The 13,799-nt window shown below is 40.7% G+C and overlaps 1 protein-coding gene across 2 annotated transcripts in view; it reads right to left on the reverse strand.

The window, feature by feature from the left end:
- ADARB2 (adenosine deaminase RNA specific B2 (inactive)) overlaps positions 1-13,799 on the reverse strand; it is a 353,051-nt gene that overhangs the window by 88,813 nt on the left and 250,439 nt on the right. For both annotated transcript variants that reach the window (XM_080385114.1, XM_080385113.1), the window contains one exon: positions 5,341-5,455. In XM_080385114.1, coding sequence (XP_080241240.1) covers positions 5,341-5,455 — 115 coding nt within the window. The remainder of the gene's footprint in view (positions 1-5,340; positions 5,456-13,799) is intronic.

Below are 13,799 nucleotides of genomic sequence, written 5' to 3' on the forward strand. Positions count from 1 at the left end.
GTATTTTACTACTTTACAACTTCCCTTTTTAAGCTAAAGATCAGAAATCAATTTGCCATCAATATTCCTGATTGTACTTTAGACGTCAGGCTTTATGAGTCTTAATATGACTGTAAAGATCCATGGAGACATATTGTCAACTTTACTTTTTTTCTGTTATTCCACTTAGCAATGATTAAGATCCATTCCATGAGATATGGATGATAATTTCCCATCTTTTATCACAGCATGAAATTGCTATTTAGGGCTGCTTTGTCCAGTTCATCTTTATTTCATACAAGATAACTGAGAAGACCTCCTAGTTTGCTTTTAACATCAAAATGATTGTCAGCCTAAAAAAAAAAAGATAGAAGAAGAGAGAAAATTGAAGTGAGAAATCAACTCATAACCTTTTTCTGTGAATGCCACGCTCCTGTGAAAAGGACTGAACTTTCTTAATGCTTCATTTTTAACAGAAAGCATGACAAAGAGTTCCTATCAGTATTTAAACTGCTAAGATTTGTCAAACACAAATGGGAAAATAGTGTTTAAATAGCAGTCTCATTTTGTCCGTAATGATTATGCGAGGTTTTTTTCTTCAAAGAGGACCTCAGCAATAATAGATCATCTCTGCACTGACTGACGGGAATTCTTTACCGTGTCCAGTGATTTCAGGTGGAGCACAAATGTATGCCCGTATCTGTTCAGAGCTGGCAAAGGCAAACTCTGTCTGTGGTGCAAATAAACAGTGTGAATGCCGGCATCCTTCAGATCACAGTGCTTGGTGCGCAGCTCACACCTTCACCTCCCACCCCACACTGCCCTGCCTGGGGCTTCCTACCTCCCAGCTCCAGAGGCCAGGCAGCACTGTCCACGCTCTCTCCTTGATGACCCATGCACTGGTAAAGCCGGCTGCCCTGCCCCGTCACCCATGGTGGGACCATGCTCTTCCCCGAGCCCTGCACGAGCTGCTTGCTCACCAGCAGCTGCACAGCCTCTTGTCATCCGATAATCTGTGACTGTGCATCAGGGTGGAGGTACATGAGAGTGTTGTGGTTTCACATTTGTTGCCCTGTGTGAGAAAAAATTAGCTTGCTTGACCTTGATTTTTTCCAACTGTATCAATTGGCATATTATTATTATTATCATTACTGTTATTATTATTATTAATAACAACAACAGTAATAACAGCAACAATGACAATAATAATAACAATAAATTATTTCTCCCTGCAAACTTTTTAGTAAAAAGGTTCAGCAGACCAGTTGCTCAAAATAAGATGTCTAAATTGCACGTGAGACACAGAGTCACATAGGAAGAGGGGGAGCTGGTAGGTTGCCTCAGTCTGTGACAGCAAGAAACAGTATGTCCAGCTATTGGTGTTGAACACCCTGGAATGAAATATTGGTTGATCCTGGCCAACAGACAAACATCCACCCAGCCTCTCGCTCACTCCCTTCTCCCGTGGAATCAGGAGAAAACAGCAATAAGGCAAGAAGACTCCTGGATTGAGAGAATGACAATTTGTGGTAGCTTGGCAAGCAAGTGCTATCCCTCCTCCTTCTTTCCCTGAACTTTTATTGCTGAGGATAATATCATATGACATGGAATATCCCCTTCATCAGCTGGGGACAACTGTCCTGGCTACACCCCCTACCAGCCTCTTACCCAACCCCAGCCTACTCGCTGGGGGTGGGGATGGGAGAGAGAAGGTAGGTTCTGACACTTTGCAAGCACTGTCCAGCAATAGCCAAAACATTGGCATTATCAACTGTGTTTTACCAACAAATGCAAAACACTATGAGGAAAGTTAACCCCATGCATCACATGCCTGGATATGCATGTTCTGAGGTGATGTTTCAAATGATGTTATCTGGACTGTCTTTTCCACAGGAGAACTGATGTTCTTAATTTACCATATGTGAACCCATCATATCTTCAGAGAAGTCAGAACTACTGTGAATAGTCAGTATGCAATAACACTTAACTTCTCATTAATACTATGCTGCAATAATAAGTGTACTTACTGATCTCCTTGAAGATATTCTATGGGAATATGATTTTCTATACATGGAAGATTTGAATGCAATGTCTTACTTGTTAAACAATTTTTCCTAGGGTCAATCAAACAATTTTTGATAGAACAATCTTCTCTGAATGTGTTTCAACAAAATTAGAATGTGTTAAGAGGACTGGTAGATTTCAAATACATTATAACTGGAGAACTGTTAAATAATTTACTTCAACTATTCCATCTTTTGAAACAGTTCAAGAATTGCTATGTTATGTTGTTTTAATTATTATTATAATCTTTAATTGTTATATCAGATAAGATCACATTAGCTGGCTTCTAGTGTGATAATTTGGTCCTAACTAGGCAGATTTTTTCAAGGTTATCTTGATGTCTACTAATCAAATGTTTTGAAAAATTACTTTCACAAAAATACAGAGATTTTAACTTGTCATCCACAGTTCAGAGCAAAACATATCTAAATACACTGGACTGCCTGATTTTCTGACTACCAATTTATTACTGTGGAACATTCACAGTCAGTCAATAGCACAATTTTCTATGTTTTTTTTTTCTCATACTTTGAAATTTGCCCTAGGTGCTACATCATAAGTCAATTACAGTGCCCAAATGTAACTCTCTTTGGTTTCCCTCAGAAACTACAGTAGCAGAAAAAAATGTCAGAGTTCAGGAAAAGAAAACCAATCTAGCACACTTCTTGTTTGTCTGTAGAGATTTTGTATTATCTTAATGGCAGTTATCACAGAATCACATTGTGCTTTTTACCAGCTTTGTCTGAGAATTGTACAAGCACAGATAAATCGGTTTCAAGTTGGGATGACACTAAATCGAAATGAATGTAAAAACGAATTAATTTTTGTCTGTTATGGGTGTGTATGGTACCAAATGCAACAAGACATTACCAGATTTGGTTTTGTTGATGTCATTAGTAAATTGTTTGCAGAGATCTAAGGGTTTTTCTGCCAAGTTTTATGTTAAAAACACAGGAAATTGTACTTATTTGAGTGTTTGATGTGGAAAACCTGTCTGTGCCATCTTTGAACAGTAGGTCAAGATCCTTGCTACTTCTGGGAATGATGGTGGGGAACAGACAACAAATCTACAACTTTAGTACAAAAAATAATGACACAAATGGCAAATGATTTATCTTGCTGTCATTGGCAGACATTCTTGTGCTGGAAAGAACTCAAATCTTCCTGAAAAATGTACCAAGATAAGGCTGTTTCTAACTTTGCATCTTCTGTGAATCACTTCATATCTGTGAGTTTCTTTCTAGGCTCCACAAACCCAGTAAGATACTGACAGATTGGATGGCTGGCAGATTGAAGGAATTAATAAAAGGGAATTCAGAATTAAAAGAGAAGCCTTGAGGGAAATGGTTTGTGAACATAAGTAAAATTATAATTTGTCTTAATGCTGACTAAGATGAAATATGAAATACAAATGTGTAAAATTCCACTAAAGGCATGGAACTCATAAAAAAACCAAACCAAACCAAAACAAAACAGCAGGAGGACACTTTCTTCCCTTCCCCAAACAAGAAACACAGACAGCCCCAACTACCCAGCAAGGCTAGCAGGGGTCTGGAGGTGCCCCTTCCCTCCCCTAGGACTGCATGCACTCAGCAGCCACAGTTTTCTAACTTATGACTCCTTTAGGTGATTTCTCTTCCTATATTGTGTGAGGCTTTAAAATGCTTCTTTGGTCATATAGCAATGAGGCTGCATTGGCTCCATCATGCTTTTTAAAGCAGGTCTAGACCTGGGCTAAAGAATGCGGGAGTACTGCCTGGGCAAGATAGAATGGGTTGAAATTCTTACAGGCAAAATAAACACTGAGTGTAAGAAAACTGAACAGGGTCACTGAGCTGGGTACAGCCTCCCTTCAAAAAGTGGTTAAAACAACAACTTTTGGCTCCTGCAACGTAGGTTCTTATAAAAGACATATTTAAACATTCTTCTTTGTGGTCCTGCTTGGAAAGAGCTCCTCTAAATAAGTTACTGCATTTTGTTTAAATCTGATGAGTGTCACAGTTGTCTGGCTATGACAAGGCAGCTGGAATGCTGAGTCTAGCGTGCATTTTCCCCATCCCAAATCAATCACACTCTCCCTTTTATTTTTCTTTGTACTAAGTCTCCTGTGGTCTATAGGACTTATAAACTATGTTTTGTGTTTTTACAACACTCTGTCTGTGCAGCACTTTAAAACTGGAAGACTTATCCATTATTCCAGATCCTAAAGCAATGTAAAAAATACCTAACCAAAGCAGATAAGGCAAAATTATAGCAAATTTCGCTGAGAGGCAGTTCAGTTTCAACCAGAGGTCTAAAAGACTTTTAGGTCAACTTCTCTACTTCTAATTTCAGGAGAGGATTGCTTACTCTTTTTACACGAGAAAGGAGGAGACTAAGTTACTCTGCACAGAACTCTTAGCTGTATTTAGGTTCTGTGGTTGGAAAAGATTCAGCAGATAATCCTGTCTCCATTCTGCTGCCTTGCAATATTCACAACTGTCCCTACTGATCTAGCTAATGTGATTGTTGAAAGGAAGGAGTAAGACAAACCTGGATGAATTATACATGACTTTCCCCTCTGAGCTTATCCTCTCATTTCTAAACTCAATCCACTGCTCCACGTGTCTGAGTAAGAATGAAGTTTATGGCAGCATCTCCACTGCTGACATTCTCATAAATACTGAGGTGCCCCAACTGGGGTATGCTCACAAAGAAAGAAAGACCATCTGTGCAACAGTTTTATCAATGGGCTAAAGTTTTCTGTACAGTATGTGTCTACCAGTCAAGTCTTAACAGAAGTGAGTATCAGGTTTTGGCCCTGATGATAAATGTATTTCCCATGGTTAGAGCAAAGAAAAATTAAAACTACATATGCTCTGGGTTTGTTTCTTTTGAAGGGAAAGGAAATGGGCTGAGATTTGCTTTTGTTGTCAGTCTAAAACAAGGTTTATGGCAGCCTTGTACAACAAGAACTTGGTGTCTCCAGATCTAAAAAAGCAATTAATAACCAAACTTTTTATTGATAACTAACCCCCCCCCCCAGCTATTAGGAAACGCAAAATCAGAAAGGTCTGTATTTTGTCCTGTAAGCAAAGCAGTGTAGAGACATATTTATGAATAGATCTTTACCTCTGTTGCCAATATTTTTTGTGTGAAGTTGCTTGATGTGTAAATATTTAATGCTTCTTTTCTCTGCATTACTATTTATTTTTCTGTGTGGAAGTAAAGGTATCCTTCAATACTGTGGACCAGCTAAATAATGTATTACTTAGTCATGAAAAATTCCAGAGGGAAATAAATGAGAGGATATCTTACCTTTGGTCATCACAATGCCTGCAAGAGTTTTGTGGCGTGCATGCATGGAAGTGAAATTGTCTGTCAGCTCCTGGAACTTCTGTGCAACCATTTGGTATACAGAGTCGGCAAAATCCTGAAAGACACAGTTAGAAAGAATATTTTCACTTCTTTGATCGAGGAACCTGGGCGTTTCTGCAAATTAGTCACCTGCTGTCAGCTGCTGAGAGGTCCCTTTTAGAATTAGACACCACCTCCCCGAGCAAAGATAAAAGGAATATCTCTCTGTCGACTACCCACATCACCCTCAGAAATGGCCAAATGAATGGAATTAAAGCTAGAGACCTGTATTGACTAGGATTAGTGGTAAAGGGAGAAGTTTTCAAGGCTGACTTTTTTTCAGCCTCCTAAATATTGGTCCAGGAACATTTCACAGGAAATTTGTTGGTCCTTAAAGCAATTTATTGTAGTGAGCTGCAGAGGTGGACGCGTGTCCCACCAAACCACTTACTTCCATGAGCTCACTGAAAATTTCCATTAGTCCACTTTACCTGAGCCGAGGCCCAGGTTTTAGGTAAAGAACACCTACTTCTGCATTCAAGGTGAGCTTTTAGTGACTCACAGCTACTGAGGCAAAACTATCAGCTGAGAAATCCGGGCTGCATTTAATACTTTCAGAGGAGTACATGGTCTGTCTTGCCTCCCCCTCAACAACCATTAGGAGGAAGGGAAGGGTAGCCTCTGTGTGTGCATCCTACCAAAGATGTTGCTTGCACGGGTTCACTGGTGTGCGGTAGTGTTGGGGGACTGGTCTGCCAGGTCTCCTCCTGAGCGTGGCAGCTTTGTTGAGAGGTCAAATTTTCCTATGGGCTGGGCTCTAGAGACTGTGTGGTCTGAACCCTCAGGTCTGAGTGAGTCCAGTCACCAGGGAGAGCCTTGGGAAGCCAGTTAACTGAATCCAAGCAGGGCAAAAGGTCTGAAAAGTGAATTCTATGGACTGCATATGGATGAATGTGAATTTAAATCGGCTCTGGTGCTCCTGAGAACACCACTACTTGGACCATTCCCCTGCTGCAATGTTTAGTATCTTTTAATTTACTTAATCTCTGCACTTTGTTTGGCATAGAGCCTTTGAAGCTCTACACATTAGAGAGAAGTCAGAGGAACACTCTTTGTGAGCATGAGTTGTTCTTAAAGTGTTTTGCAAGTCAGAACACAAAAAAAGTAAGATCCAAAGGATTATTATTTTTAAATTTTTTTAGCTGTATGATTTCTTGTAGGAAACTAAGCTGTACCTAAAAATCTTTTCAGGAGCAGTTCCTGGGGGCTGGAGCTTATTCTGGGGTGCTGACAGAAGACCTCCTGGCATCCTGTATTCTAGTTAGCCCTGAGTGATCTCACATTTGTTAGGAAAAGAAGCTCAACTAAGCAACAATTCCAGTTTTTCTTCTGGTGTTGGGCTAAGCTACCTGGGGGAGGTCATAGATTCATAGAATCCTTTAGGCTGGAAAAAACCTTTAAGATCAAGTCTAACTGTTAACTCAGGACTGCCAAGTCCATCACTAGACCATGTAGATAAGCACCACAACTCCACGTTTTTTAAACACTTCCAGGGACGATGATTCCACCACTTCCCTTGGAAGCCTGTTCCAATGCTTGACCACCCTTGCAGTGAAGATTTTTTTCCCCGATATCCAATTTAAACGTCGCCTGGTGTTACCTTGAAGCAGTTTCCTCTTGTCCTATCGCTAGTTATCTGGGAGAAGAGACCGACCCCACCTGCCTACAGCCTCCTATCAGGGAGTTGTAGAGAGCAATAAGATCCCCCTTGAGTCTCCTTTTCTCCAGATTAAATAACCCCAGTTCCCTTAAGCTGCTCCTCATAAGACTTGTGCGCCAGCCTCCCCCCCAGGTGGTGATAAAACAGGCCCCCTTGATTTCACCTGGTTTCTTTAAGTGGGTTCATGGCACACATGGAGGAAAGGCTGAGTCTGATGTTCAGCTTCCCTCACCCTGAAAGATCCACAGCCATGCAGAAGTAAGGAAATGTATTAAAAAGATCATATCCATTCTTTTTCTCCCAAAACTCTTAATGGTGATGAAAACATGTTGGTGAAAACACAGTGTTTTAAACTGGGAGAACACAGAGCTATTTTTCAGAGGAAAGCAGCTTCTAATTCACAAATATTATCAGTAATACTACTGCCACTGAAGGCCTCTGCAGGCTGTACACCATATGTTTCTACAGTTTGTTGCAGAAAGTCAGCGTTATTTTTAAACATTATTATAGCAAATATAAAAAATCTAATTAGATAAAACATAACAACAGTTAGGCAACCCCCTTTTCATAAAACCTGGAATATTTTTCCTATGTACAATCCTTGTAAGTGATTGTAATTTGCTTGGCTATATAGAGGATAGGATTTCTTTGACATGATAATTTTTGTTTTACTAAATGCAGCTGTCCAGGGTATTGCTCTAGGAACAGACCATTTGCCCAAAAAGACAGTTTAATATAACATGGAATAAAATATGCTGGCTTGTTGCAAAAGAAGGAAAGAAGCATATAAACACTTTTGGGGAGAGGCATGCAAAATTCTATGTTAGAATTAGATGAAAACTAAGAAAAATTATCAAGAGCAGTTTGACAGCTCCTATATGGAATTTCACTTTGACTGCATTTATACCTCTTCTAATCTAATCGTCCACAACCACCATGTGAGCAAGGTATTGCTCATACAGCACTTCTGAAGGATGAATTTTGGGTCAATTCTCATTTGTCAAGCATCAAGGCACCCTTGTGATATAAATGCAATTATAGTTGCTTTACAGATGAATGAGTGAAGGCACTAAAAGGGGTGAGGGACTGGTCCAAGGGAATAGCATGGAGCCGGGACAGCCAGGTGTTCTGATTTCCTGATGCTCCGATTAAGTGCTCAGCACTGGAACACTGCCTGTCTTTCATAATATGAAAGTTTAGAAACAAACTTGTTTTCCCTACTGAAGAGTGACTTCATCCATAATGGAAAACTGAAGTGTACTTGCAGGACTGATATAACTGGGCCCCATATGGTGGATTGAAAATCTGATCAGCTTTATTTAGACTAGGAAAAAAAAGAAAAAAAAAAGAAGTGTATCTCAATAAAACTATCTACACCAACATTTAAAAAAAGAATCCAATCATAAATTCCATCTCCTGCAGTATTGCAGTCCAATTCCATGTCTGCATTTCTAGCATACCCTCCAAATCTGTATCCCAGGGCATTTTGTGCTCATTAAGAGTTAATTAGCTTAGAGGCACATACAATTCCTAAAAGAATAATTTTAAAAATGCTAAATAGAACAAATAACTTTTAACTTTGGATTTAGAAATCCCCACAGTCAGAGCTTTCTTTACTTCATTTGGCAGTAAGTTCCAAAGCCAGAGAGCAAAGAGACTCACTAAAGGCAAAATAACGACATGACTTCAGATAACATTTAGGGACGATAAGGAATTCGGCATTTGCTGATCTCAAGGAGTGACCTGGGACATTAAAGAATAGCAAATCCATTAAATGTGAAGCCTCTTAGCTAAAATAAGTCAGGCGAATATTTTCTGTCTTGAATTCGTTGCCTAAAAGGATGCCAGCGAAATTAATAGAAGTGAAAGAGTAACATACATGAATATGTGTAGGATGCAGGAAAACCAACCAGAACCATACTGTCTAACCTGAGGGTCATTTGCAGGCTATCGTATGACCCTAAGTTTCCAAATGGATATTTCAAAGTAAAAGGGAAAGGAGGAGAAAGAGCAGTCTATTTTTGCAGATGCAGAAAAATAAGAAGTCCAAGAGATGCATGGGTCAGCCCTGTAAGAAATTTGGTACCCCGAGGACTGATCTGTGTAGTGCAGTATCGATTTCAGGGCCTTGAATACTGTGGCCCTGAAGGCTGGCCCTGTGGCAGAGCTGGCTATAGTGTTAACATTCCTGAGCTATACCCATATGCTACAACAGGTGTAGCAGCACACTGCCTTCCCCTCAGATGCACACCAGCGCAGCTATTTGGCCTGACCCAGTCACGTGCAATGAAATCAGTAACAGCATTTCTGCCTATTTAGAGCCTTTGAGCTTTTAGACTGCTTCTCAATGTTTCTATGAAACCAAAACTGGTTACACACATATCTAATGCATACAGGACAAATACGGAGATAAGAGCAGGCACATCTACCACTGCTCAGTTTAAAATCAGAGATTTCATTCCAGAGGTTGTCTTGCTTTAAACAATAATCCTAGGCTACTAAAAGTTAGATAACCAGATGATCATTCCTGATAGGATATAAACTGGAAAAATCCAGCTATTGATGACTATTGTGAGCCTGATTGAACTTCTAAGATACAGGCTAGACTATGTTATCTTCCATCAGAAATAACTTAAAAACCATACACAAAAGGAACCATTCTTTTGTTATTCTCTGCTATCAAAACAATTAATCTCAGAGAAAAGTTGTATTTGGTGATACCACAGTTCCTACTGCCAGATATGAGTGAAAATAAAAGTCTACATCTGGCGTAAGTACAAGAGCCAAATACGTCTTGGCAGCTTCTGAACTATCAGGTTAGTAGTAGAAAAAGGGAAAATTTCAGAAGACTGAGGGGGAAAAGAAGAGTAGAAACTTTCCTTGTGAAAGACATTCGGTGCAGTTAGTAGAGGTGCATGCAATTGCACTGATCACATAATGGCAGAGAAATGGCAGCTTGGGGCAGGGGGACAGGACAGAAGAAAGTAAAGATACAGACAGTCAGAACACTGAGAATTTTTACCAAGGCACATGGGAGAATAAATGATCAAATACCACTTTAGTTTCAGACCTAGGAAGGACTTACGCTTAGGGGGTTAACTTGGAAAACTGGGATCTGCCACAAAATGCCACTGAGGCCAGAGGAAGCGTGCCTGACTAAGGCGTTCCACGTAAGGCTCAAGCAGCAAGGGTGGGAGCTCAGGCATGCCCATGCCCCAGCCAGGCAGGATGAGTTCAGCCATACTGGCTTTGGGGGTGTGTTTGGGGGAAAAAAAACATGACTCTAGGGAAGAACGGACCTCATGGGTGCTGCATTTCTTTCAGATCCCCTGCTTTGGTTTGCCTGCTATCAAAGTCTTACTGTTCCTAGGCCCTCACATAGATTGTTCTGTATTTGTCTCCAAAGAAATATCTTTGAGATCAAAACTTTGCTCAGTCTTGATAACATGGGGAGTGATGTGAGTAAGGCAAACAAGACTGCTAGGCTGGCACTGAGGGGCAAATCTACTCGCGGTTACACTCCAACCATGCCCATAACCTAAATGCCTACTCTGGTGGAAGCAACAGTTACTTGGTCAGGCGCCTGGCAGAAGAAAGAAAACCTAATGCTAAACTGTTCATTGTGAAAAAAGACTGAGATCCTGAGGTACTTAATGAGCTATAATTTAACATATACAAGGAGGCTGAAAAAAGGAAAAATAGATGTCATTACTATTAAAACTTCACTGTGTTGTCTGAAGTATTCATCTGGCCTTGATTACCATATCAAATTACTTGTGGTATTCACAAAGGAAAATCAAAGTTTAGATCATACCACTACACAACCAAAAACTTGTAGTCATTTCTTGGCACTAATATTTCAAATGGCATAAATAATTAAATGTGTTCAAGTTTGCAATGGGAGTCTTCAGGGTAAAACTGACATTCAACAGGAGTAGTAAGGATATTAAAATCAATAGATTATAAAGGAGAAAGCCTTTAGTAAACATTTTCTATTGAAATCCTGTCTTAGGGTTTATAAGGTTGAAATATCAAAAAGGTTAGATTTGCATATGGATGGGAAGAAATATTCTGCTATACAGATATCACCAAGGGCTCTGTTTCTCCTGTCTCCCAAGTAGTTTATTTTCCAGGAAATCACTGATATTTGGGGGTTAAATGTTGCACACAATGAATGAGGATCAGGTTGAATTAAGTTCACAACTCTCTTCACAGATAGAAGCAGATGCACACCTAGTTCTTTTTACTGGCCGAGGGGGAAACATGCACTCGTTGACAGCGGGAATTTGTATTTTTTCCTGCAGAGAATTCTCACTGTCTAAACAGGAGGGGAGGAAAACACAGCACAGAGAATATCAATCCTGAAGCGCTGCTCCTGGTCAGGGTGTGTAGCAAATTGCTACACAACACACTTTTTCCCAGGCTTGTAAATAAGTTTGCTGTAGCTAGCTGGAGATTCATCGCTAAGTGATTGTACCCTCGAGCCAATGAATTAGTCAGGCTCTTCCCAGGTACTACATCATCTTCAGGATGCAGCCTTGAGAAGAGAAATAGCTGAGGGTCGTAGGCTGCCCTCCACCATCAGTCTTCTAGCATCAATTTAACGCCAGGAGTTCCCCCAGCAGGGTGGAAAGGGCTGAATGAGGACCTGGAGGAATGGACAGGCAGGGATGACCTGTGGAAGGAGGGCAGTGGGTCATAGGCAGCGGGTTGTAGGCTAGGTTCATTCCTTGCCCTGTTTCCTGGCAGCCTCGGTGCAAACCGCTTGCTTTGCCATCAATCCCACTTCTCCTGAGGTAAACGGGGATGATTTTTACCCACCTCTCAAGAGAACTGTGAGGCAAATGGTACTGATGCTGCTAAGACTCTCCAAGCAGGGTCATGCAAGGACTTCTGCAGCCAGACTGGAGGCTGCAGTCCACAGCCCCTCATAACTCATCCTTCCTTCAGCATGCACAGGCATTTACAGAGTATTACTCAAAGAACAAGGCACTGCTAGGGAATTCATTGTGGTTCTTTCCTTGAGATGTGCAGTAATTATTTCACCCTGATCATAACTCCTACAGTATTGATCATTATGTCTGGTTTTGGCTTATCCCCCAAGGCCAGCGTATATGGGCTTTATTTTATCTTAGATGGACGTGGCTTTATTTTGTCTGGCTATTTGTTTTCATTTCAGCTGACCACGTTTATATATCCTGTGTACATCCTGATGCAGAGAGGTCTTCTCATTCATTCTTCTCAGAGGAGACTGGGCGCGTGCTGCACAGGCAGCAGCTGGGTACACGTTCACACACTGAGCTTCTAATGAAAACTCCAATAACGCACTTCTGACACTGAATAGCCTCACGGTTTTCTTATCAAAATTGATGGGGAAGATCAACTGCCCCTACTGATTCAGCCATACGAATCGCTTTCACCAACCCCTCCCATCTGTTCATAGTCCTGTTACAAACGTTTTAGCTACATATGATGCTGAGCTACCACAATGAATTCCTGATTTCTATAATCATCCAACGTCCTGAATTTGCTCTGCGCTCATGAAGGCTCCTCAGTGGCTTGGCTGACCTCGCCTGACTTGGCCAACTCATTCGGACTGTGCAATGGGCTCCTGGGCTCAGAGCAATTATTTGCTGGCTACTTCCCTTTCCTCCCCTCACCCCGGCTGGAGGCTGATTGCTCTGCTAATTTCCCAGGCCCCACAAAACATATTTGCCTCTATGCTGTTGCTTGTATCATTACTGATCATTTACTAAACATCAGCACTGTGCTGGCTGCTGTATGAGGCAGACTTTGAAGATAGTCCCTGTGTGGCTGATGGAAGAATGACAAAATGCCCCGAAAACCCCTAGAATGGGAGTCAGAACAGAAAATTCTTTCTCCCACCCATTTATTTATTGAGTTTCCCAGTAAACCTTGGACTTCATGAAAATGACAGCCACCACCTGTGCTTGGGAGGACGCAGCATGCATGGAGAAATTAAGATGAGACAGAGGTGGAATGGGAGGGTTAGGTAAGGTCCATCTTTGGTGGATCTCAGCACCTTTATGCCTGGGAGGTTTCCCAATGACTTCTTTAGGTTTTAGATTCAACTTTGGATTCAAGTCTGTTCTAATGAAAGTGAGGTCCGCTAAAAAAAAAATTTATCAGATTTTGATTAATTGTTCATATTTCCAGCATATGCTCCAGCAGTGATTAAAGGCTGCAGTAGGCTTCTCACTTGTGATGTTTCTTGAGGGGCTAAATGTAAGCTGAGAGTCCTTCAATCCATCTGAAACCTTTTTACTTAGGAACACAAAAGTCTCCCACTAAACTCTGTTTTGAATCTCCTCAATGACACTTTCAGTCATGACTGGGAACCAGGTACTGTGTCAATGTTCATAGAACTTTTCTTAAAATGTTGAATTTTTCCACACAAATACCAAGTTTGAAATGCGGTGTACGTCAAGTTTTATTGGGGCATTTGGGGAGGGAGGGAGGGACAAATTTAGAAACCGATGGCTATGATGTGAGTTCTGGTATAATAAAAAAGCTTCTGAATTTTTGCATGAGTGCTACTATGTGATCCTGTAAATGAGATGAATCAATGTTAAATATCTCCAAAGAAATTTGTAGCAACAGTAGAAAGTACAAAGATCAACAGGAATTTATTCTACAAGCTCAGTGAAAAAAATTGGTCTGCTTTCTCAATATATCCCTT

Source organism: Falco punctatus (assembly GCF_963210335.1).
Source record: "Falco punctatus genome assembly, chromosome: 4".
In the NCBI taxonomy this organism is placed as follows: domain Eukaryota; kingdom Metazoa; phylum Chordata; class Aves; order Falconiformes; family Falconidae; genus Falco; species Falco punctatus.